General features: G+C 45.8%; 1 protein-coding gene across 2 annotated transcripts; it reads right to left on the bottom strand.

Moving 5' to 3' along the window:
- Positions 1-609: 609 nt before the first annotated feature.
- KLHL6 (kelch like family member 6) lies at positions 610-22048 on the bottom strand. 2 transcript variants are annotated; one of them, XM_027893651.1, is made up of 7 exons: positions 21744-22048; positions 16971-17136; positions 10582-11031; positions 8206-8443; positions 5007-5209; positions 3896-4109; positions 610-1619 (listed from the first exon to the last, which is right to left on the bottom strand). In XM_027893651.1, the coding sequence occupies exons 1-7, from the start codon at positions 22001-22003 to the stop codon at positions 1318-1320; spliced, it is 1833 nt and encodes a 610-aa protein (XP_027749452.1). In that variant the 5' UTR covers positions 22004-22048; the 3' UTR covers positions 610-1317. The 2 variants fall into 2 exon arrangements, with proteins under 2 accessions (XP_027749452.1, XP_027749453.1); XM_027893652.1 differs by having other exon boundaries at positions 1534-1619; positions 3900-4109.
- Positions 22049-24446: the final 2398 nt, after the last annotated feature.

The raw sequence follows: 24446 nt of genomic DNA, 5'->3' as shown, positions 1-24446 counted from the left end.
TTTTTTCTTAGCCCAACATGACAGAAATATTATTTTTAATACTGTAAAAGGCAAAGGAGACATTACAAAAAGGGAGGGAGAGGGGCTAGAAGGAGTCACTGCTCTCTGCTTAGAGAGATTTGTTTTGCTCAGTGTTTTCTGTCTTGATTTAATAGTGGGTTGGCTCTTTCCAGCAACTAGGCAGGGGGGGAGGGACGGAATATGTTCCCAGTCTTTGGCCAAGAGTGTCCCAGGGCGTCCCGGGCATGACCTCCTCAATGTTTGTTTTTCTTTCCCTATAATGACCCAGATGCTGGGACTGGAGGCTCGGGCCCTCCTGGCCTGTTGAACATTTGCCCCTTCCGCTACTGCACGTGATGGTCTCGGGAATCAGGCTGGGAACAGTACCTGGAACTGTTTTTGTCTCCAGCGGATTGTTCTGTCCGATTGCATTCCAGGAAACCAAAACCCGTGAGAAAAAATCCCGGGAGCGCACTGCCACCCAGTGGGGATGGAGGCAGGGATGGGCTCCGGACTCTTCTTGTGTTCAGCAATGGGGAGAGGAAAAGGCCTTTCAGGCAGAACAGTGACCAAGTCCCAGAGCACAAGAAAAGGGAAACCAGGTTTTGGTCTGCTTTATTAGAAAACAGCTACGGTGAATGTTCAGTAGAACCAGATTAGCGTTCGTTTACATTTGCAACCTGTGCAGTCTCTATTTTGGGAATGACAGCAAGGTTTGCAAACTGAGGAGGATTTTTTTTTTGGTCACCCAGAACTGAAAAGCCACTGAAGTATCTTCAAGCAAACAAACAAACAAGCAAACAAACAAACAAACACACAAACCGGTTCAAACTTAATCTAAGCAGCCAATCACTGGAAGAAAAGCACAGTTTTAGAGGAAACAATGTTTCACCATAGGGACAAATCTTTCATTCCAAAAAGCATCTTCTCTTTTACACTACGTGCAGCAAACCCAACTTAACACAATAAATAGTTGAAGAAACACTGGGACCAGGCTGAGCCAGTTCAAGCACATTTCAGGGTAGATAGAGCTGGGAAGTAAATTTCCCACCTACACGTCTCATTTCTTCACCTGATTGGAGGTATCGTGTCGGCAGGAATAAACTACAGCTGGTCCCTGTTTTTTCTGTGGGGGGAAGGAATTAAGATAATTTAAGGATGTACTGTACAGAGGAAATGCAAGGGCTGAGCATATATACAGACACTCCCCAGAGGGCCTGTGGAGGTGTTTCCCCCCACTGCTCCCTGCAGCTAAAAGCCATCCTCACTGCAGTCTGTGCCACGGAGCCACCGGGTTTCTTTGCAGTTCTCCTGCGGTCAGACAGAAACTGCCCCGGGCACAATCTTACGGATGTGTGTGTAAGACTTCCTGAGGGTAACACTGCCGTGGTGAGACACCCCCCGGGGCAGGACACACTCTTCTGTCAGCTTCTGAGTTTCAGGGTCCCAGCAGAGCACTGTTGCAATGACTTCGTTCTTTTCATCTCGGCCCCCGGTGATAAACAGCTTGTTGTTGCAAGGAGAAATCCCACAACTGGCTCTCTCGTGGGTGAACTGAGTCACCAGGCACCATGTGTCTTCCTGGGGGCTGTAGGAGTACAGGGCTTTCATTGCTCCACCTGCAGAGGAAATGGATATTTGCACTAGCCATTCCTGTAAGGGATTTTAATTAAACCATCCACTTGAACGGGGCTCTGTTTCTGGAATTCCTGAGAATGATTTCTGCCCCAAAGCCAAGAAAAAACAAGGTCACAGGATACTTTATTGTTTTGAAAGCCTGATCCACAGAAGGCCACTTATTGTTCATAAGGCTGTGGATTTTAAGGTCAGAACAAACTGCTGTGATCATTCAGTGTGACCACAGTGCATTCAGAAACAGACTTTTCTCAGACCTGGGGCTTCAGCTAAGGACACAGCTTCAGAAAAGTACAATCTTGTTTAAAAAGCTTAGACTATGAAGGACCAGGTGTGGTAAGCCATCACTATGAGAAATGGGTACAGGAGTTTTTCACTGACTCCTCTTAAATTCAGTGTCCATCTGTCCATCAATATTCCTACCTCGAGGTTTTTTTCCTTGTTTAGGGGTTTGTCAGACTGATCCAGTAATCTTCTTATGGGTTTGTTAAACAGAGTGACCTTCAGTTTCTCTATGTTTCCCAAATTCTTGAAAGTTTTTGTGCTTCCTTTTCAATTTTGCAGGGTCCTTTTCTCTCAAAGAAATGATCAATACCTTAATTCTCCAGAAAGACTGTGGAAATATATTCCCTCCTGAGACTACCAACACTGAAATGGTTCTTATTCTGAAATTTGTAGGGACTGGATGTGTCTTCTGTAATAGCTGTATAGCATTACAAAATTGGTAAGTTGGAAAGGACTTCTGGAGATCATCCAGTCCAAATTCCCTGCCAAGGAAGGGTCACCTGGAGCAGGTGACACAGGAACACAGCCAAGGTGGGTTTGGAATGTTTGCAGAGAGGGAGACTCCACGACCTCCCTGGGCAGCTGTTCCGGTGTTCTGCCACCCTCCATGGAAAGAAGTCCTTCCTCATGTAGAGGTACAACTTGTTGTGTTTTAGTTTATAGCCACTGCTCCCTGTTTTGTTGCTGGGCACCACTGAAAAGAAGCCTTGAAGACAAAATGAGCATTGATCTATTATAGTTACAAAAAATGCTGGGTCTGACAATGCTAGTCCAGTATTTGAGGGGTGATCAAGTCATCGTGAGGTGACTTAAAAAAGTTTTGTTTCCCACTTGAAGTAGACTGAAAACATGTTGTTAGTGATAGTGATTCATCTGGCGGTAACTCATCGATCTGGGTAATTTGATTGCTTTGGATGCAGTAACCAAATGCTCTTTTATCTCTTAAACTTCAGGTGGGGCTGATTTCTATCTGATTGAACTATATTTAGTTCTCAGATAGGTAAACAATGGGTTTACTGGTGGATGTCCCTGTCTTTGAGGGGCTGAGCGAATGTAACTGGAATATCGTGTCTGTTTCTATCAGGAGTTGTATCAGCCAGCCCATAAGACATGTGCCTTCTCTCTCTGTCATTCTAGGCAAACAGGGTGAGGCCAATCCCTGTGCTGAGGAAAAACATGAGGTATTTATGTACATAAAAGGTGTAGGTGTGTATGTATATATCTGTGTATATATATATATATATGCAGATTATAAATCTCCCTTCAGAGCACCATTTGTTATTTGGTGACTACTCCAGCTCTGTGCCAGCCCTCAGAACTATGTTGATCATACTGCAAGTGAGAAACTTCCTGCACCAAGGCTGAGAGAAGGAGGGGGATCTTTTCAGAGCTCCTGTTTGGGAAACAAATGTTCCGCTTTCCTTCTTTTGGATTTTCCAGCACCATCTGGAGATGTGTGCAGATATCATAGTTCAGCTCACCACCATCAAACTCTTGTTCTTCCATCTTTGCATCCAATTTGGCAACTGACTGAATTAACCCTGAGTGCAGTCTAGTGAGGAGTTCTGGGTCTTTGGGTATCAGTGGCTCTGCTCCCACGACTTGCTTCCAGTACTCTTATCTCTGCATAAATCCTGCCTGCAGTGGGCTGTGTAATGCTGCTAGAGAGGAGAGGGGGCACAATGTAGCCATGAAATGCTGCCCTTGCTACTGTGAACACACCTCTGGATGGCTTTAAGCTGTCTCTGGGCTAGCTCCAGCTTTCCAAGATACCTGCCACCGCCTAGCAGGCGTTTTGACCTGGTGACTCTTTCCTCCTGTCTGTGAAGATGCTGGATTCCCATCCCTCGCTAAGCTCAATGGGAAGAGCCACCTGACTACTTGGTTATACTCCACAGAGTTTCCGGGTAAAGCTAACAGACAGAAGGGAGCCCTGCTGTGTCTGGACCAGGAGAGCCATTGGTGCTTCACTTACCCACCACATAAATGTGGTCACGGAAGCTGGCGGCGTTGATGCACTTGGCTTCCACCGGCATCGGCGCCCTCAGGCTCCACGTGTTGGTGGCAGGGTCGTAGCACTGGGTCTTGTCCGTCGCCAGCTTCCCGTTAGGCCCTCCCCCGATCACATAGAGCCTCTTCTTGTAGCTTGCTGCTGCAAAGGAGCTCACGTTGACCACGAGGGGAGCGGCCTGGGGACCATAAACATCATTAGTAACCATCTGAAGGAGTCAGGGTGTCGTCTGTGGGGTGTGAGCCTGTGGAATTTGAAGTCAGACATCCCTTTCATGATATCCCTGGGTTCAGAAGATGATGTTTTCAGGGGTAAGGTAGAAGCATTCAACTTTTTTTTAAGACCCTTAAAAAAATATACTCAGTTCAAATGCTGAAATTAAAATTACACAGTCCACAGTTGAAAAGCCAGGAGATCAGAAAAGTCAGAAATGCCCCAGATCTCCTTCACATACTTAAGTGCACTGAAAAAAAATATGAAATTTGTTCATACTGATCTTTCTGCTTGCAGCTGTGATTGTTGGATTCCTCCACATTGCTCTGTGTAATCTAGAAACTGGGGTTTGTATCTGCCGTTATAATGCCTAGTTTCATTACTGTCATGGATTAATTAGCTGCCTAATTCTCTCCTCTCATTGCTTGAAGTACAGTTGAAAGAACTGGGTTTTTTCCTGTTGACCTTGAGACGTGTGCTTTCATCTTAAATGCACCATATATAATGCACAGATTGATATACACATTTTATATACATGATGTAACAGAGACTGGTTTTCAGCCTGTGTTCTGGTTCATATGTACTATACTCATGCTCACTGATTTATGGACTACTAGCTTTAAAAGCCAACAAAGAAAAGAAAAGTTAGGCATTAGATTCTCACAGGCAACAACTGACCAGTGATCTAGGGATTTTTACTTTCTGAAGGATATGCATTTCTACTGAAAAAAATATTTAGGGTTTTTACAGACCAGAAATACTTAAAAGAATTGTACAAGGTCATTTCTGTGATTCCAAACCCAAGCATTTTCTGATTAAAATGTTCCAACTGAGTAAAATGTTATGTGATGCAGCATCTTACCTCTGACCAGCAGTTATGGAAGGGATCATAAGCTTCCATGCTGTTGATTCTCTGCATGCCATCAAAGCCGCCAATGGCATACACTTTGCCACCCAGCACTGCCATTTTATGCCTCCACCGCCCAATATTTAGATACTCAATTTGTATCCATTTGTTGATGGAGGCGTTGTATTTCCAGACATCATGCTTTGTTTCTTTGCCACCTGCAGTGTACATGACACATGTAAATATGATAGAATAGCTTGCACTTACTCAAAATCTCCAACATTTTTAATTTAAATATGTTCTCCCACAACAGAAAGTAAGTAATTTTTACTTATTATTAACTTCTTAATTACCTACACCAGTGACCTGGCCTGTCATAGCAGAAGAAAACTTCTGAATTTAGTTTACTTAATGGTAAAGGAAACTGTGAATAATTTCCACAGTCAGATGTTCAGTTAAGGTAAATCACTGTTCCTCACTTTACCAGACCACAACCACTTTCATTTCAGAACCAAGTGCACAACCAACCACACGGGGTGTGGTGATAGGCAGGAGATTTCTATCCACCACCAGGGCTTTGCAGCAAAGGGACGAATAAACAAACATGATTTGCACAAGATAAGGGAGGATGTTGCAGCTGGTTGTGCCAAATCCCTCAAAGACAGGCCAGTTTGTGCTGGGTGGATCCAGCCAGCTTCACGGTTTGCATCCTAAAGTAAAAGACCTGACTCTGAACTCCTACCAACACTAGACCTGCATGACCTGTTGGAAGTTTTGCTGTTCAACTATAAGACCATATGGCTGGGATCTCATTTTTGTATCTCTCCTTCTGGTCTCTTTCTCTACAGACTTGGATTTGCTTCATATTTATAGCTCAGAGATCAGAACTGGACCCTGCAAACTCATTCTAGAGCTGACTTGCAAGCGAATGTTTCCTCATGCTAAAGCAGAGAGCAGAGTTTTAAACAAGCACTTTTGTTTGCCTACAGTTTCTGGTGTAACTGTAATACAAACGGATCTAGTTAAGCCTGAAACCACATTTACAGACTGAGCAGCTTATTCCATCATCTGCAACCTGATTAAACATTTGCTTCACTGGTGAATATACTGAAAAGAGAATTCATATTCTATTGAGAAAGTGTCTGCCTTCATTGGTATTCTGTACTGCAGCCAGATCACTGCAAACTGATGGAGCCAATCTCTGGGCCAAATAGCAGATTGAATGGGAGATAATTAGCATGCTAGAAAGAGTCGTTTGTAATGCTTTTGTCTCAGTATTTTTCACATGTATGTGTTGAATTTTATTTGCACTCAAATAGCTGAAGTGGCCGAGGGGCCTGAATGCAGCATTCATGGGTACAATGGGGCTGAGGGACTGCAGGTGTTCCCCTTACTCTCCCTAGAAATTTCCCTTTGCCTTGTGCTCTTGCACAGGCTGAAACTCTGGTAGGACCCTGAGCTGCACCAGTGAGTGAATTTACTGTACATCAGGGGACTGGGAGAGTTTTGAGAGAACTGGAGGTTTATTTTGTTTCTTTTCTGTCTCTAGAAAACAGTTCTTTCTAATTTGAGGAGAAATTGTAACTAAATTAGTAGAAGTAACAGAATGGTGAATGATAATTCATGTCATTTTTAGTCATGCTACAAATGTAGAATTTCAGGTCATCCAGCTAAAGTATTTAAACTGTTTGGGGGAAATCAGGATCTTGTGGAAAGGAATGTCCTATTGTTCAGATGCTAAAAGGGCAGGGAAGATTCCAGACCGTACCAAGACACCAAGGGAAATGAGCACATGGGAGGGGAGATCAAGTTAGGAAAGATGCAAGTGAAGTTAGAGAAGAAGCAAGTTACAGGAGGTAAAAGAAAACAAGGGTAGAAGGATATGCAGGAGGGGCCAGATGGGAAGGGCAAAAAGGAGGAAGACAAAGAGGGAATGGAGAGAGAGAGTCAAAGATACGAAATTAAGCAGAGCAGGAGGAAAGAGAACTTGTGACGATAGAAGCAAAGGGAAAGGCAGCTTAGACTCCCCACAGCAGGGAATATATTAGCCTGGCCTGGAGGGAGCCTGGATAGATTGTAAAGAAAAGCAAAGATACACTGGAAAAGATGTCAGGAATAAAAGGATGCAAAAAGCATGTAACCTTTGAAAAGAGGAAATGGTAGGAGATTAAAGGCAAATGGAGAAGAGACCTCTCAACTCAAGGGCATGGAAGTGTGAGGGATGTTCCCTAGTTGGGATGTTTGACTTAGGTTTCTCTCTATAGCTAACCTTTAACAGAGGGACTGATCCTAGAATAAAAAGAAATTCTCTATAGTGGGCTGAAAGGAAAAACCTCTTTTATTTGTAACTAGGGAAGGAATAATCTAATTAGTATCCCTGGATAAAAAATTAATAAACTTTAAATTGGAATGAAGTATCAAAAATTTGTGGATTCCTAAAAGAAGGAATGTGATGGAAGGCTGTGGACCACTATTCATACTTAAGCAAAGCATTCAGATGTTGGCCCTCCCTCCTCCATTTTACTCTTCCATTTTAAGGGATTGTAGAATTCAGTGATTGATTTTGCAGGAAGAAAGGTATCCTACCCTTGGAGGCCCTGCTCTGTGACATGACAGTGATGAAAAGCATGCTGTCACTTTTCCTCTGGATAGCAGAACAAGATCATCAGGCTTGTTTTTGACAAGCCATCAAAACCAGCTGTCAAACTGACTAGCAAGCTTGAGTTTAACATTTTTGATTGTCAAAGTAGGATCTCTGTAGCTCCAGGATCAAACCTCTGTGTGGAGCTCAGCTGTATTGGTGGGGGAAGTTAAATAGGGCTTTGCTTATGCATGTGGAGCTGCAAATGGACACATCACAGAGGATGCTGGAGCAATTCTTCTTCATTTTATGTTTGGTAAACTGTTCCCCAGAGCCCTTGTGTGACCACGGTCACTGAGAGGTCAGGGTCACTGAGTGTGTAGGGTGCTGCTTTACCAGTACCCATGCATATAGATTAATATTGCTTAAAAAGGAATCCTGTGCTAAAATCAGAGCTAGGCAGTGTCCTCACACGTTCAGTGCTCTCTGGAGCCTGTTCAAAGCCAAAGCATTTGGAATACCTGTAGTGCTTAATTATCCTAAAGCTGCCTCGAGCATGGTCTCCATAAAAGCTTGAAATAATTGTGAGAACCCTCTGCTCCCCTCTTGCACTCCCAGTGTCTTGTTCCTTACCCGATATGTAGACTTCATTTTTTAGGGTAATACATGCAAACTCCACCCATTTCTTATTCTCATTCTCCGGCTCCTGCTCTGTGATTGGTAATTTTGCCACTTCCAGGCGGCTTCGCCTCAAAGGATCCAGGCAAGTCACTTCTGCTACAAACTTCTCATCTTTTGTACAGCCCCCTATGATCATAAACACCTCAGACTGGAATTCGTGCATCCTGGGCTTGGTCCTTTCTGTAATAATCTAAACACAAGTGAGACAGAGTGAGTACACAGGGCAGTTACACCTACAATTACAGAAAGGTCTCGTGACCTTTTTTCTGATTACCTCTTCTGCAAATCACAACAAGTTTACATCAGCTCAGCCAATTATCCAGTGCCTTCTAAGTCGAAGTCCTGGAAAGCATCCTAGAAGCTTTCCATAGAAGTTGCCATACCCTTCTTTCAGCATATCCTTCTTTCAGCAGGATTTTTCCAGCTCTGGACTTAGTTGCTCTTGCCTATCGACCAGGATCCTTTCAGATCCTTTTGGGAATTCCCAGGGTGGCACCAACAGGTATGAACGTGAGCAGTGGTGCCAAGGCTGGGTACATGGCTGGCAGCTGAAAAGGACAGGTTTTATTTACCTTGATAGAGTGAGGGCAAGGTAGGAGGGCCCCAAGGTTTGTGTGTGCCCTGGGGAGCTTGGAGAGAGTGAGGCTGCAGTCAGTGCTGCCAGAAAATAAGTGCTCGCGTTATTTGTCCTGAAGAGCTATGTTAGAGTGTCAAAGCAATGACAGTTCTCAGCTGTGGAGGGGGTTTTTTTAATTATTTGTTTCTTTGTGTATAAGCTTTCATTTCAAGCCAAAATTAGAAGATTTACTTAAAACCAGCACCAGGCTCTGAAACATGGTTAGCTCTAATTTAATGCCTGCCAGCTCAGTTTGTTGACCAGCCCTTTGTTTCAGGGGCACTGGAAAAAGTCACTTCCCAGGTAGATGTTCACCAGGAGCAAAGAATGCAGGAGGTGCTTGGAAACTTGTGTTCTTCTTGGAGGAAATAATGGCAAGCAAAACTTACAGGTTAAATGCTGTGCCTGGAGGCAGCTTGCTTAAAGTTTTACTTCTCATTCTACTTTCAACATGCTTCTATAAATTGGCGTAATTTATCTACATAAAAAAATATTATTTACACAGATGTGAATCTTGCCTTTTGACTATGTTTAGAGAATTATTAGGTACATTTTTTTAAAACCTCTGTCCCAGAACTTGCCAGGTTTCAGGGCTCTGTTCTAACCTGTCTGCCACCATGGCCAGGCACCAGCCAGCCTGGGGGAGGGCAGCTGGCAGCGCTGCCTCTGACGGCTGGCCCTTTGAAGATGAGTGCAATGAGTGTTCAGCCCGGGGCAACATTCTCTTTATCTATCCCATGTGGACCTGACAGCACTGCTGAGTGGGACAAGGCTTCCTCAAGGAGTTCCCCCCAGACTGGCTGGCACTGCCCCAGGTCACCGTGTACTGTCTTACACAGTCACTGGCACAAAAAGCACTTGGTTTCTCCCCCCACGCCAGTGACACATCCACTGTTACTGATGGGTCCACAACGTGCTCCTGGGGCCTCCTGCCCTCCTCTGACTCTCTGACTGAGGAGGCATACACATTTCTTCACACACTCACATACTTTGCTCCTGTTGTGAAATCCGACCTTTTGGTTGCCCTCCTCTCTACCGCATGTTCTGGCAAGGAAATGTGACTGATACCTAACTTTGCAAAGAGGACAGGCAATTGAAGAACTGGAGATCCACCACAGCCTGCCTTGAGCAGGCAGGACAGGGCTCAACTGGATGTCAGGATGAACCTGTGTCTTTGGGTGCAGGGAGCTCTGCAAATGCCACATAGGCAGACCTCTCCTCTGGAAGAGACTGTCTTCTTCACAGGAGATTGTCTCTTTAGGAAACATTTTCTCCCATAAATTACAGGTGGACATGTTACATATTCACATTTGAAAGAATCACTACAGATTGCGGCACAGTTTAGTGGGAAAATTATTCTTCTTTTCTTAGGCTTGAAGCAACAGTTGAGAGGGTGAGGTGCTAGGAGTAACTAGGGAAGTCATCTGGGGTCTTTGTTTAGCTGAGCAAGACTATGTATGAAGGGTCGAGCTCAGATGTTCATAAACAAGAAGATGTAAACTGTTTTAAAACAACCCTCCAAAAGCTTCTAAACTCTCTAAGCCAGCAGGATGAATTGTGAGGCCCATCTTGACTCTTCAGTAGCACCAGTTAGTGAAACTTCAGTGCAAGTACCTTTTTCTGCCCCATGGTACTGATCCTTTCAGCGGGATTTCTGAGCTGAACCACAAGACACTTAGAAAGAGTGGCCAACACCTTCCTGTTTTACTCACCTCATTGCCTGACAGGTGGTACATTCTTGCTTCCTGGAGCAAAGGAAAGACATCTGGGCACTGTCTAATGAGCTGATCGGCTTCAACAGTCTCTACGAAGTACCAAGGGTCCAGCAGGGGCAGCCGGACGTTCTCCAGCACGTACGGCAGGAGGGAAAACCTTTCTGACTCCTTGTAGCGCACCCAGTTCATCACAGTCTCAAACACCTGCGCCTCCTCTGTGACATACAGGTCGTCGCTCTTGAGCGTGCTGCACAGGATGTCGGCCGGCAGCTCCAGGAACTCCTCGTAGTTCAGGACCTGGGTGAAGTTCTGGATTATGTAGTTCTGCACTTGTTGTTTCAGGCTGTGCAGGGAGTGGGCATCAGCCAGCCTTAGGATGCCAACGCAGTTCTCCGGCTGGAGGGCCTCGGTGAGGAAACTGGCACAAGCATCCACCATGCGAAGGAACTGGGGGCAGAAAAAGCATGTTTAAGCCCAGAGTGGTTACTGTCTGGCTGTATCACAGGAAAGCTATGGAGTTCAGGGCTGGATCCCAACCACCCATGCTCTCTATACAGAGAAGAGCTGAGAGAGACAAGAATTAGGCCATGTGAGGCCAGGCATCTCCCAGAGTGTCTGCAGTCTGAAATGAGAATGTCTTCCTCTGTTTTTTCTCCCTCTGCATCCTTATTGCTCCTTTTTCCTCTTGCAGGGTGCAGAGGACCTGTGACAGTCATGATTTTTATTTGTTTCACAAGGGGGTTTTCTAATGTTCCCTTTCTCTCCAGGAGATCTAAAAGCACTGGAAATCCTGGAGTTACAAAGCACAGATAAGATCCCCAGGCTTCCAGTGTCCTTCCCCTGCTTTATCAGCCCAGACCAACTAGAACGGAGTCTGCTTGTGGAGTGCAGGTGGCTCCACTGTCTGCATTTATGTTCCCACCATCAAAACTCTGAATGTGTCTGAGGTCTTGTGAGAGTGGTGGAAAATGAGTGCTGAGGTCTGGGAGGTTTGGACCAGAGTGCTGCCTCCAAAGAGGGCATGGGCAGCTGCCCTGAACTGGGATCAGAGGCAGGAAGAGATTGGCCATCAGCAGATCTTTGAGTTGTGTTGTGGTTTTGCCAGGGTTGTCTGGCCAGAGTCTTCTTGGGGGCAGCCCTTTGGAAGTTCTAGTGAACTTTGTTTTTCTTATCATCACCACTGGCTGAGAAAATACGATGTGCATTTTATACAGAGTGTGTTTAATGGAAGAACTGGTTGTGTTTGCATTCAGTGGGGCAGCACAACCACTCTCATGAATTTCCTTGGCACACTAACCCCACCTGAGGGTCCCAAATGTGCAGATCCTGGGCCACAGATATCTGTGGGTCATTTGCCACGAACTGTGATCTGAGCTAGATTGCTGGCTGTTAATCAGGAATTGGGAAATAGTTTTGGGTAGAACTGATAAGTTACAGTCCTTCATCCTGAGTTTTCCATCACCTCTGTGATATCAGATATGGATACAGCATCAGGACTTTGTGCTGGTTTTGTCAGTGAACAGTGCAAACAGCAAATACAGAAAGATGGGTCAGAGCTGATGCTGTGTGTTGCCATCTGTGCTTTTTGGGTCTTCTTTCCACCCAGTGTCAGCAAGCAAACTATTTTAACTCGTTCTGTCTCACGGGGGAAAATTGCACAAGAGTAATTTAAGGACAAAGAGGAAGCGAAACATTTTTGAGCACTGTAGTATGTAGATTTGTTTCAGTAATTAGAGTAGAATCTTCCAGACCTGTCTGTGTCGTGTTGACACATTTAGACTGTTTATCAGAGCTGAGCGATCGCAGACGCCGTGTACAGTCTGCCTGGTTCCTGTTTTACATTTAGATGTGGTCAAGAGTTTGGAGAAATGCAACTGACTGATGAGCAGGGGTATGAGAGGTCTCAGAACGTGTTGCTGCTGTTGTGATATAAATATGCTGGTGGCACGCGGTGGCACCGCGGTGGAGCTCGGTGAGCCCTCGGTGCCTGCCACGCTCACCTTGCCCATTCTCTGGCCTAGCACAAGGCAAGCACTTTGAACTCGCCAGTGCCCTTCCCTGAGGATCTGCCACCAGGTAATCCTCAGGCCTGAGGCAGGTTAAGCATTAGCCCTATTAAGCTTATTAGGCGTAAGCATTAAAGGTTGTTGGTAATGAGACACAAAGAAAACAAACCTAGGATTTGCCAAGGTCACTCAACAAGTCATCCACAACTCTGGGAATAGACCCCAAAACAATGTTCTCACCAGCCCAGAGCAAACCACTGTAGAGTGCTCTAATTATTTATACACGGCTCGTTAAGAGTCATGCCCAGGAGGTGACACCAGAGGGTTTTCTCCTGGGAGGAGCACACTGGTCCAACGGCCATCAGGCCCCACTAACCACACTGGGGAGCTGCTTGTGGCCAGGCAAATGCAGAACTGTGAGGTGTGGGTGTGAGAAACAGCCACGCTGAGGACTTAACCAGGGAGGTTGGGCTGCTTGGGAGCATGTCAAGGCAGGACTTTCTGTGGCTGCTGCTCCTCATCTCTATGCTGCACTGTCTCCCTACCACTCTCTTCATTTAAAGACAAAATTCCCCCCAAAACTCCCCCAAAACTTGCTGGGCATACGTCAGTCAGTCCCAGGAGAGCAGATGACTCAGGAGAGCACCAGAAGGAAGACATCTTAAAGCCTCTGCTTCGTCTGCTCTGATTAGTCTGGCAAAGCTCTAAATTTTCTTCTTGCCCTCTGCGAGTACCCCTCCTAATGCCACCCCAGGCACTTGAAAATCCCTCTTCCCTGGGAACAGTTTCTTCAATAAGTGAGTCTTTCTCCTAATACCCATTTGAATCCAGGTTCTTACTTGCTAGAGACATCCCATATGTTTACTTGGCCTCTACTTGGCCTTCTCTCTGCATAATAGAATTTATTCTCCCCATTTAAGTCCTCGCTTGTCCCAGCTTTGATTCAATGGTCCAGTGTAAGCAGTGCCAGCAGCCCTGCCTTCTGTAGAACCCCTAGAAAGGGAAGGGAACGGTGGCTAAAAGGACTCTTATTCATAATCCCTCTCTGTATGCAGGACACTTTGGGGTCAGATCCTGCCCCCTGCAGCTGCGGGGCCCCGAACAGCCGCTCTGCTGTGGCTGCAGGGACAGCCCGTCCCAGCTCAGCAGTGACACCTGAGCCACCCAGGCTGGAGGTGCACAGCCACCCTGGCTAACAGCTTTCTGAGCCTGGAGCCCATCTCCCACCTGGAGCTGCCCCCAAGCCCTTCTTTAGCAAGTCGTGCCCCCTGGCCTGGCAGGGCCAGCACTGCACGGTGGCTGTGCTGCTGCTGGCACTGTCCTGGGACAGCCACCCTGACAGGCTGCAGGGTCAGATATTCATAAGGTGTTTTCCTTAGAGTGTCCTGTTCATAGAAAGTGGATTAACAGAGGGATGAGAGGTGCTTTGGGAGTCAGTAAGGCCATCAGGCACTTGAGGCTGGCGGTGCTTCAGCTGTGCCCTGAGGGCAGAGCTGACCTGCTCTGCTTAGATGAGGGAGTTCCAGGACATCCTCCACTCTTCCCTCTGCATGTGGCATTTCCATTACAGTGGGCATCACAGCCCTTGGCAACAATACTGTTTCTTTTTCATCTGCTCAGGAGCTTGCTTCCCTCCCACAACCTCTTTGCTTCCACGACAGCAGCTGATGTGGCCCCTCACCCAAACCCTGCTGAGGGAATGGGGTAACACAGAGGTATCTGGAGGGGAAGGAGGGTTACAGACAGGTCTGAAGGTTGATGTTGAGTTATGGTGGGGGAAGCAGAGCTCTCTGCCATGGCCCTGAGAAGCAACTGAGACCTTGGCCCTACCCAGAGGTGAAAGGATGAGCAGCTCTGCAGGCAGTTGTGGGTGGCAGAGGGTGTTGGGCTGATCCAGGGTGGGCACCAACCTCGCAAGCACAGTGGCTGGGCAGCCACCAGCCCACACAGAGGAGGTGACTACTGAACTCGTGTTGCAACTGTGCTTTGGGTGGAAAAAATTTGTCTGGGTCACTTGAGGGTGAGGCTTAGCTGTTCAGCAGCTCCCTGTTCCAAACCCTTCACCTGCTTCCCCCAGGAGGAAAGCGCACTGCAGCAGGGATATCTGCTCTCCCCAAATAGCCTTCCACCCTTCCTGCTGTCAGCTCTGACTGCATTTGGTCAAAGCTTATTGGAAGGGGGTAAGGGAAGGAATCATTACATAAAGCTTTTTCAAAAATAGTTTCTAGAGAAAAGAGGATTATCTATATTGGAATATCTACATTGAAATATCTGGAACTGTGCAAGTCATTTCTTCTTTGGTTCACTGCCAAGTCTGTGAAATTAAAAACAAGCACTACCACAAGTTGTTGCTAGTCAGATAAAAGCGTTCTATTTGGAATTTGGATTTCTCACGTGTCATTAATTGGAAAGAATTTCCCAAACAAAAATGTGACAATAAATTTCATGAGTAATCTTCTCAGCTGTTGATATACAGAAATGAAACATTTGATTCTTTCAACTCACTCTTTGTTCTTCAGCAAAAATGGCAGAGACAAGCTAGCAGAACACAAGTTCTGCCAGCTTGATTTAGTAGATTACTAAAGATTTAGTAGTTACTAAATCCTTTTTACACAAATGAAAAAACACATTTTCAGCCCAAACCCTCATGTTTATTACATGAGGTTTTAAGGCCTTATAAATCTTGACAACATCCAAGATGATTGCAGAAAGATTTGAGATTGCTGCTTTTAGCTAAACATTCCTGGTTTTCTAAGTTTTTCTATTTTTTTCTCATTTACACTCCTTACTTATGGCACCCTAAGGATTTTATCATTAATCTAACAGGGTTTCATAGTTTTCTTAAAGCACTAGCCTTGTGAATCAAATTTACTCTAAATTTTAATGAAAAGTAGGTAAGAGAAATGAGAAAACAAAAGTTTATGCTTTTGATAGTTTCAGAAGAAAAAAAAATGCAAAAAAAAGAAGAAATTATCTAAGGAAAAAGGGTTCAGAAGAAAACCAAAAACAAGACAGAAAAGTGTCCTGAAAATGAACCAAAAGCAACCATTGAATGCTACCAGTTGGCAGCCTTGGTCTGCTGAAAGCATCAGTGAGTTACTGCACTGTGGGTCCAGGCGACGTTAGAGCTGCACAACCTTTGCCAAGTTACCTTGGGGAGCACTTTGGGATGACTTTCCCTTCTCTCCCCACGGCAAGTACCAGTTCTCATTACCCCAAAGGCCACAGGTTCATTGCACAGAATCCTAGAATCATTTAGGTTGGAAAAGACCTCTAAGATCATCGAGTTCAAACATTAACCCTCCACCAAACGCACCACCAAACCCTGTCCACAAATACCACATCTACACGTCTTTTAAATCCCTCCAGGGATGGTGACTCCACCACTGCCCTGGGCAGCCTGTGCCAGTGCTTGAGAACTCTTTCAGCCAAGAAATTTTTCTTAGCATCCAATCTAAACCTCCCCTGGTGCAACCCAAAATAATATCCTCTTGTTCCATCACTCTTTGCCTGGGAGAAGAGACTGACCCCACCAGGCTACAACCTTCTTTCAGGTACTTGTAGAGAGCGATAAGGTCCCCCCTGAGCCTCCTTTTCTCCAAACTAAACACCCCCCAGCTCCCTCAGCCTCTCCTCAAATGACTTGTGCTCTAGAAGGAAGAGTTGTAGAACTCCAGAGCAAAATTCCCATGTCAGATTCAAGAATCTGAAGTCCATAATGAACCACGATGATTTATGGAGTTGGATGTTTCTTGCCTTCCTTAATGAGAGGACTGGACACACACGCACATTGGCACTGGGCAGGTTCTGTTGGTTACAATTTGCTGGCAATTTGCAGCGTGGGACCAGGGACTGCAATTTGTTAGACATTGCAGGTGATTTACAGGACACGTGAATATGTCGTGGACCACAGGCTGAGTAATACCACTCAAGTCTGGCTTCCCACAAGTCCCAAGTAATGACTAAAAGCCTTTACATCACGAGTTCACCAAGGAGGATGCTAACTTTGGCTGGGCAAGCCTCCATCCCAAGGCAGTGGAGAGGGAGAGGCAAAGTTACCTTCCTGCTCTGGCCAGCCATGCCAGCCACTGCCCACTAACTCTTCTGGGCTGGAGGGTGACCTGAACCTTGGGGAGCACGGAAAGCAGCACGTGGGAACAGCTCTTGGAGACAGAGCCTGGCTCTTGGCCAGTTTGCATGGCACCCAGCACAGCAGCATTCCAGCACATGGCTGGCTGCCACTGCCACTTTTTACCACAGTGAAGTAAATATGAAGCAAAAACCCCATGAAATCAGAGAAGTTTGCAGTGTGTTAAGCAGGGTAAGACGTGGTGTTGCCAGAGCAGCAAGACTGGATCAGTGCATTTGAGTTTTCTGTACCTGAAAGAGGCTGGCGGCCTCCAAGACTTTTTGTACGTTTTGCTTTGTGATGAGCATCTTGCTGGTGTAGGTGTAGTCCAAGAGTATATTCATGGTTTCTGCATCAACTCCTTTAAGTATGATCTTCTCTTCATATTTCTCTCTTAAATCATTGCAGAACATGGCCCTGAAAAGAAAGACATTTATCTTTTACTGCTTCCCAACCAGGATGAGGCATTCTAAAAACATTTGGTTATAAAGATTTCAACACAGAATGCTCTGATTGCTTCATACTTTATGCAATTATTGCATAGAAAACAAGGAAAATCTTTTTGTTGCTTTCATACCTCTGTACTCGTGAGTTTGATAAGGGTTACACACGTGATGGATACAATAGCCCTAGGGCTCCACAGCAGAAAAGGCAGCTGGGACCTTCCTCGTGCCTGGAGTGATGCTGTGGAGCAGTTGGGATGTCTCACCTGCTGGCCTCTTACAGACTCTTTCTGTTCCTAGTACAGGTCCAGCTCATTAAGCCCCTGGCATTTTCCACACTTCATTAACACTTGGATTTTTTCCCAATTAAGAGGCTGACTTTTCCTCTGCTAAATTTTTGAAGCTTCTGGTAGGATTGTAGAGTTGGTACCTCTTGACTAGAGAAGCACTTGAAGAACCATGAATTGGAACTGCTGTTAGCCAGAAAGTGCAGTGATTTCATGCACGCTGATGCCACCTCTTCTTTGATGGATAATCCTGCGTTTGAAAGGTGACAACCACACACACCTTTGGCTCAAGTCAGACTTCATGTGGGAATCAGAAATTCTCCAAGAGCTATTTAAATCCACTTTGCATTGTGGCAGCTGCACAGCAAACACACGTGTCTTCCTCTGCATTTTTAACTCATAGTTTTTTGCTTTTACTTAGGATTATGATCAGCCCCATCTTGTTCACTGCACCCAGAGAATGAGGTGTCACATTGTTTGGAATCTGTCTCAACAGATCAGAATTGTGTGAGGCCACTTGTAACTGTGTTGGTGAAAAACATGTGCAGATCCAAAGTGTAATTAGAAGTGCTCTTTACCCTGCATACCCTTCTTTATTAGTCATGTACAATGTTGACAGGACAGTGCAACCTGGAAATGGCTGGAGGTCCCAACCCAAAGGCCATGCTTTTCTTGTAAAAGCAGTGCCAGAATAAAGCTGTCTGATTGACACATCTGACTGGAACCTAGATGTAAACAGGTTTTATTGCAAAGCAGTTAGGCATGGTGAATGGCAAATGGATGGAAGATACCAGCTGCTACTTGCTATAAGAATTACCTGTTCCTTACCTCAGCAGAAATTTTGTTGCAAGGTCTTAGATATCTCAGTGTATTAAACTGCCTTTTGGATAAAGAGACCTAACATCTGAGCAGGAAACTTGGGCAGAGAAGTTACTTGTCAGAAAAGTTTTTCAGCCAAAATTCTCATTTTCCCTCCACCCGTCTGAGCTCTTTAGAGATCTTCGGTGGACTTCTCTGCCCCATGGTCCAGGTTCTGCTGCCACTGAAAGCAGAGTATTTCTAAGGCATTAAGACAAAATGCTCCTTAACTACAGTGACCACAAGACTGGGATTCACTTTGCTCCTCTCCCTCTGGAAGTGTGGAGTGATGTATGTGGGAAGCGTGTGGGCAGGTGGCCATTTGAAAGCCGCAGTCCTCAGTACCCACTTCTCCCTGGGATGGGGGTTTCAGCACAGAGAGGGAGGTCTGCCCAGAACAGCCGTTCAGTGGCGCGGGATTGACGGGTGCCGGATGCTTCATCTGAGCGAGAAACAGGCCGGTGTAGGGTGCAGGTGCTGTCTGCTCTTCTTCCTTTCATCTCTTAAACCGGTGGTGACTCCAGTCTTGTATTTAACCATCTCTGTCAGGGAGGTGAGAGTCTCACTGCCGTCCCAGCGAGCCGGAAAGTTTGATGGGATCAGTTCAAGATTCCCAGTGCCTGTGCAAGGCTGCTCAGAAACCAGCCTGGGGATTCTGGTGGTGGCTTCACACAGGGATCTGCTCAAAGTGCTGTCACCTCTCTGCATCCTAATCTTTGAAATGGTGCTAGAGCTCCCATCCACTCCCAGTTTCATGGGGTGTGGACTCCTGTAATGTGGCTGCAACCTGCAGATATCACACACCTGAAGCACCCTGCTCTTCCATCAGTACTCCTCTCTAGAATGTGGCAGGACTGAAAAGGGCAGTGCTACACAGGAGAGCTGATCCCATGACCTTCCTTCTGCTAAAATGGAGTGATCCTCATTCCCACACTGACCAGAGGGAACACCCAACACCACTCAGGTTGATCAGGCTGAGCTTCTCTCCTAGGGATTAAAATGCTGCTTTTGAACCTTTCTGTACTTACCCTCAGGAGGCTCTAAATCCTTCAGATGTGGCTACTAATTTCACTGTGTTTCCCCAGTTCTTGTCCCTCTGTAATTCCAAACTACACCTTTGAATCAACATGTACTCTAAGAAATGCACATGAAGTAAGGGTCCAGCACCACATTTAGAAGTCTAAAAATGGATAAATTTAGAAAAAACAGGGAGAATTCTCAACAAAATCAGTGGAGGATTGTAGTTTGTGAAGTGCTTTTTAAGCATCCACCCACACTAGAATGCTTGTGCTTGGAATTAAAAACCTGACTTCAAACAACCACTTTGGATTTTGAGGATGCTCTGGAAAATATTACTTCAACCTCTCCTAGCCCCATTCTCCCATTACCCTTGGTCAGCTCACGTTTCTTTTCTCTTTGTTACCATCATCCAAGCAAATGGAGAGTTAATGCTTTTATGCCTACAGACACAGGACATGTCGCAGGAACTAGTGTATCTACTCTCAAGCAGTGCTGAAGAAAGGTCTAGAGGTTGTCAGCTTGGTTTAACTGTGTCTCAGTCAGCTGCTGGGCATTGCCTGCGCTGTGGCACCTAGTGCTCAGGAAGGGGGTTGTGTAACTTAACTGTTGCAGGGGAATCAAGCCCATGACTCACTGGGTCCCTCTGCTTTGCTCTTGTGCATGGCTGTTAGAGGCTCTGTAATGGCACGGAAAGTACTCACAGGAATAGTGGGATTAAAGAATTCCTTCTTTCTTTGGGCCCGAGCAGCTTCCAGTGAGTTACGGCAAGATGAATGAAGCTCAGTTCCCTGCAGACTTTTGTCCTCTTTTCCCTCTTCACAGTAAACTCAGCTTCCCCTTCCTGAGCCCTCCATTCTCCCTGGTTATCCCTCTGTCACACATTGTATGTCCCTCCCAGGAAGCTCAGCTCTGTGTCTGGCAGCGTGTGCTTTGGCTGGTTGAGGCTCTGTGTGTGTTGGCTGTCCAGGACACTGTGCTCCTTGCCCAGCAGGGCCCCCTGGGCTGCCAGGGCCAGCACCTTTCTTCTCCTTGCTGCAAGTTTCTGTCAAACTTGTGTGAACTTCATTTGTGAGATTTCCATCCTCAGCCAAGTGTGATTGAAACTGTCCCAGAGAGCGTGACAAGAGGCACTGACAGTGATGTAACAAATCTCGACTCTGTGGGAGGCCAGGCCAAACAGAAGCACCCAGGGGGGCAGAGCCCACACATGTGTGCAATTACCTTGGGTTGAGATGACCTCCAGCCAGGTATCCCACTTCGTTCCAAAGGACAGGCTGTAGCTCAGGGCTCGGTGGAAAACCGGCCAATAACTGTTATCATAAAACTATCATTTACCTGTGAAGTCCTTCTGATTGCAGCACTTTTGCTCATAATGGAATTGTGGGTTTTTATCAAAGTACCATTACGATAATTTTGATTTTAATTTGTATATCTGCTCTCCTTTCTGCATCCAGTGCTGGCAAGAAATATTTGAGCATCACCACTTTTAGTTGTACATCCTCTCATACGCAATAAATGTCTTTTCTCTGTAGAAATAATACCTGTTTCCAAATATTCACAGACATAATATCTCTTCTAGATTATAAAAACAGAACTGTTCTTCCAGGCACTACCAGCAAAGCTTACCAGACTCCATTAAAATTAGCTTTCTGCTCATGTCACAAGTGGTCACAGGTTCTTTTTTTCTCGTGTTTCCTCTGTAGCTATTCAGTCATCTGACCACTTTAGCAGTAAAAGAAAGAAAGAAAAAAAATCCCAGCCATGCAAATGTGATTGTTTAAATGAGAATGGAAAATCTGTGTTAAAACCGATACCGAGTTCCTCTGTGTGTCTAAAACTTGTCCTTGCTGGCCAGTTGTCTCAAATAGACTAACTATTGTAGTGAAAGAATGAAAAATTGGTAAAATTGCTTTCAAGGAAATATTTCCCATTGCAATTGGTTTTCAGTAACCCTAGGACAGAGGGAAAATTCCCTCTCTTTCCTCCCTAACAATTTTATGCAATATATATTATTACCCCTCAATGGTAATAAAAAATTAGCAAGTTCCACAAACCCACTCCTATTTCAATAAAAATGCCCTGTGATCTGAATGGATGTTCCTCTTTGCCCAAATCCCAAAAGGACAATACAAGAGGCTAAAGATACTTGGCTAAAACACCCTTTTCTTATCCACTTATCTGCCAACATTCTCCTTTTTTATTTTTGCATGCTGGTATTGGATCTCCAGCAAATCCACAACCTGGCACCTGCCTTACTTAAGTCTCCAAGCTTAAAAAATGAGCTGAAAGATGTAAGGAATTAGAGGCTCCCTGCAAATTTGCAGAGCTTAGCACCCAGTTTACGCTCCTTGGAGAGCTACAGTTCAAGTCTAAGAAGCGAAGTAAGTTTAGTGGGTATGTTTGTGACAAGCCTTACCTGAAATAATTGCTTGCTGCAGCAAGGACCACACGGTGACAGGAGAATTCCCTGCTGTCCACGCACAGGATGACATCCGTCAGGGAATTTTCAAGCCGAAGGTTCTCCAGGCCGTTTTGGAGCACCAGAGAGAGACCTGCATCATCAAACTTGACCTTTTCACTGCTCGAGACTTCCACCAGGTCCCCCATTTTCGTCGAGCACTCATTGTCCAAAGAGATCTCGGGCTCCTCAGAGCTCTTCTCCAGCGTGTCCCCCATTTTCTGGCCAGCCCCGTCTCATTCTGTTGGTGCTTCAATCTAAAAAGGGCTCCCAAGCTTCAGACGAATCACACTGCAGAAGTTGGGCGGATTTCCTGTCCAGAGGTCTCTGCTTATCTATAGCTGTCACACACACATAACAGGAAGCCTTGCACTTTCTCATCCTGTTAACACAAACAAAGGGTGGCTTTTTTTCATTGATTTTCAGGCAGTATCAACGTGTTTAGAAAGGACTTAAGATGCCTCTGCATGTGAGAAGATTACAAGTGACAGGGAAGGCCTGCTTCCCACCCTCACTGTTATCTGGGTCTGCTGGTTGTGGTGATAGGTGCACCATATGCCTAACCGAGTCACTCCTGGTGGGCTGGGCTGCTGAGGGAAAGAGGATAATATTTTAAATTTCTCTTTCCAGGTATGTGATAATTAATCACTGAGCTGGTTTGGGCTTTGTTTCTGGTTTTTGCTAATACGCTCACATATTCAGAAAGCTCTCCAAGTGGCTGTCTCTGTCCCTCACGACGTGTTAGCTGGCAAACACTGGATGGCTTTTCTTTAAGGCTAAATGGGTGTAACTCTGTCCAGGACATGGAGCAGCATCAAAGATCTTGCAGCTGATGGTCTTCAGGCTACACTGCTGGGCACAGGGATGGGGTTCATGCAGCCAGTGCCATGCCAGCAACTCTGACTCCCTAGCTAGTGGAAATCCTAGCTAGGAAGAGCTTGAGGAGGGATGTACCCATGCTCATCCCCACCATCACCGCTGCTGGAGGCAGCCTGAGTCACTGTTACACCTGACTTGCCATCCCCTGGATGGTGGTGGGATCAAGGGCTGTGAACCTGGAGGTGGGGACACTGCAGGGGAGCTCTAGGGGCGACCCTCCAGCATGACAGGAGCTCACAGAGCACAGGGCTGAAGGTTTTGCTTTCAACTAAGAATGAATTGTATCTGCTTGACCATCAACTAGATGAGAAGCCGACCCAAGATGAGTTCATAAACCACACAGACTATTGAAAGTACCAGGGTGAATCCCCTGGCTTGCTCAGGAAGCTCACATGCTGCAGAGTCGATGGCACCCCCCGCCCCCTCCCCCTGAGAGGAATGCAGGGCCAACCTCTAACCTCGGTAGCTTGAGTGCTAACCAACCTTGCCTTCTTTGTGATACTTACTCTAGGAATCCTTGTTTGGCCAATCCACAAGTTCTTATTTTGTGTTTGGTTTCCTCTTCGTCTCCAGCTTGATAGCTGAACACACAGTGTTATGGGAAGCTTGGCTTCCCCCTCTTCTAGAGGGAGGTGAAAGCAGCATTCTGAGAGCCAGGCTGGAAGATGAAGAGGAAGAAAAGCAAAAAAATCTTCCTCCTGCTTTCCTCTACCTCCTCATAGCGGGGTTTCTTCATTTTGTGAAGTCTGTGCAGCCCTTTGGCTTTTTCCTTCCCCAGCTGATGTAAATGTTTTCTGCTGCCTTTTGTGCTAACTTTTGCTAATAGATGCTTCCTTTCTTAAAGCCAGTCCCTTCTTTCCTCCAAGTACTCCTCCAGGAATACAATGAGAAAATGAAGGAAATCCCTCAAAAAGCATACCAGGTGTGCTTTTAAGATCACAATACTTTAACCCTATCCTGGACTAGGTTCTCTTTGTTTATCATCATGACTTTTGACCTTCGGGGGTTCATCTTATCAGGCTTCTCTCTGACGGTGAGAAGCTTTACATTTTCCTTATCTGCTTAAGCGAGAACGCCGAGATTCAGCAGCGATCACTTGATCCCAGTTGCTGAAACTTTAAACAAAGCATTAATAGTTGTGAAAGCTGAAGTAAGATTGTATTGGCTGTGAGTGCTGGGAACGGAAACCCTGCAGCAGTGGGGTTGATAGCTGTGGTGTTGTCAGGGAGCTGCCTAGTCACTCCACCGCAGAAAGGACCTCAGTCACTCAAGCAAGTGTTAGCTGTTAGTGGCAGTGATCACTGCACACAGTCTGTCTCCTTCTGTGCCAATGCCAACTCATATGATATATTTTTAACCCTTAATTTTTGTTTTTTCCTGCCAAGCCCCTCCCCTCCTTTCTTTTCCTGTAGGTCTGTTTTTATATGTCGTGGTTTAACCCCAGCCAGCAGAGAAGTCCCACTCAGCCACTTGTCCACTCCGCCACCAGTGGAATCAGGGGGATAAAAGCTGAAAAACTCATGGATTGAGATAAAGACAATTTAATAGGCAAAGATAAAGACAGTTTAATAGGCAAAGCAAAAGCTCTGCATTCAAGCAAAGCAAATCAAGGAATTAATTCACTGTTTCCCAAGAGCAGGCAGGTGTTCAGACATCTTCAGGACAGCAGGGACCCATCACACATAACAGTGACTTGAGAGGACAAACATCATCACTCCAAACACCCTCCCCTTCCTCCTTCTTCCCCTCACTCTATATCCTGAGCATGATGCCATGTGGTAT

This window comes from Empidonax traillii, unplaced genomic scaffold (genome assembly GCF_003031625.1).
Source record: "Empidonax traillii isolate 1590-97213 ecotype Southwest subspecies unplaced genomic scaffold, ASM303162v1 scaffold400:size839614, whole genome shotgun sequence".
NCBI classification, from domain to species: Eukaryota; Metazoa; Chordata; class Aves; order Passeriformes; family Tyrannidae; genus Empidonax; species Empidonax traillii.
Note: the sequence above shows the minus strand (reverse complement) of the source record. Positions and strands in the feature narration are given on the sequence as shown.

Excerpts from the sequence above, each read along its gene's own strand:
- KLHL6 (XM_027893651.1), bottom strand. The coding sequence starts at position 22,003 with ATGGGGGACACGCTGGAGAAGAGCTCTGAGGAGCCCGAGATCTCTTTG. Across the intron at positions 8,444-10,581 it reads ACCACCTGTCAGGCAATGAG|ATTATTACAGAAAGGACCAA; the intron begins GTGAGTAAAACA and ends ACTTGTGTTTAG. Across the intron at positions 5,210-8,205 it reads AAATGAAGTCTACATATCGG|GTGGCAAAGAAACAAAGCAT; the intron begins GTAAGGAACAAG and ends TGTACACTGCAG.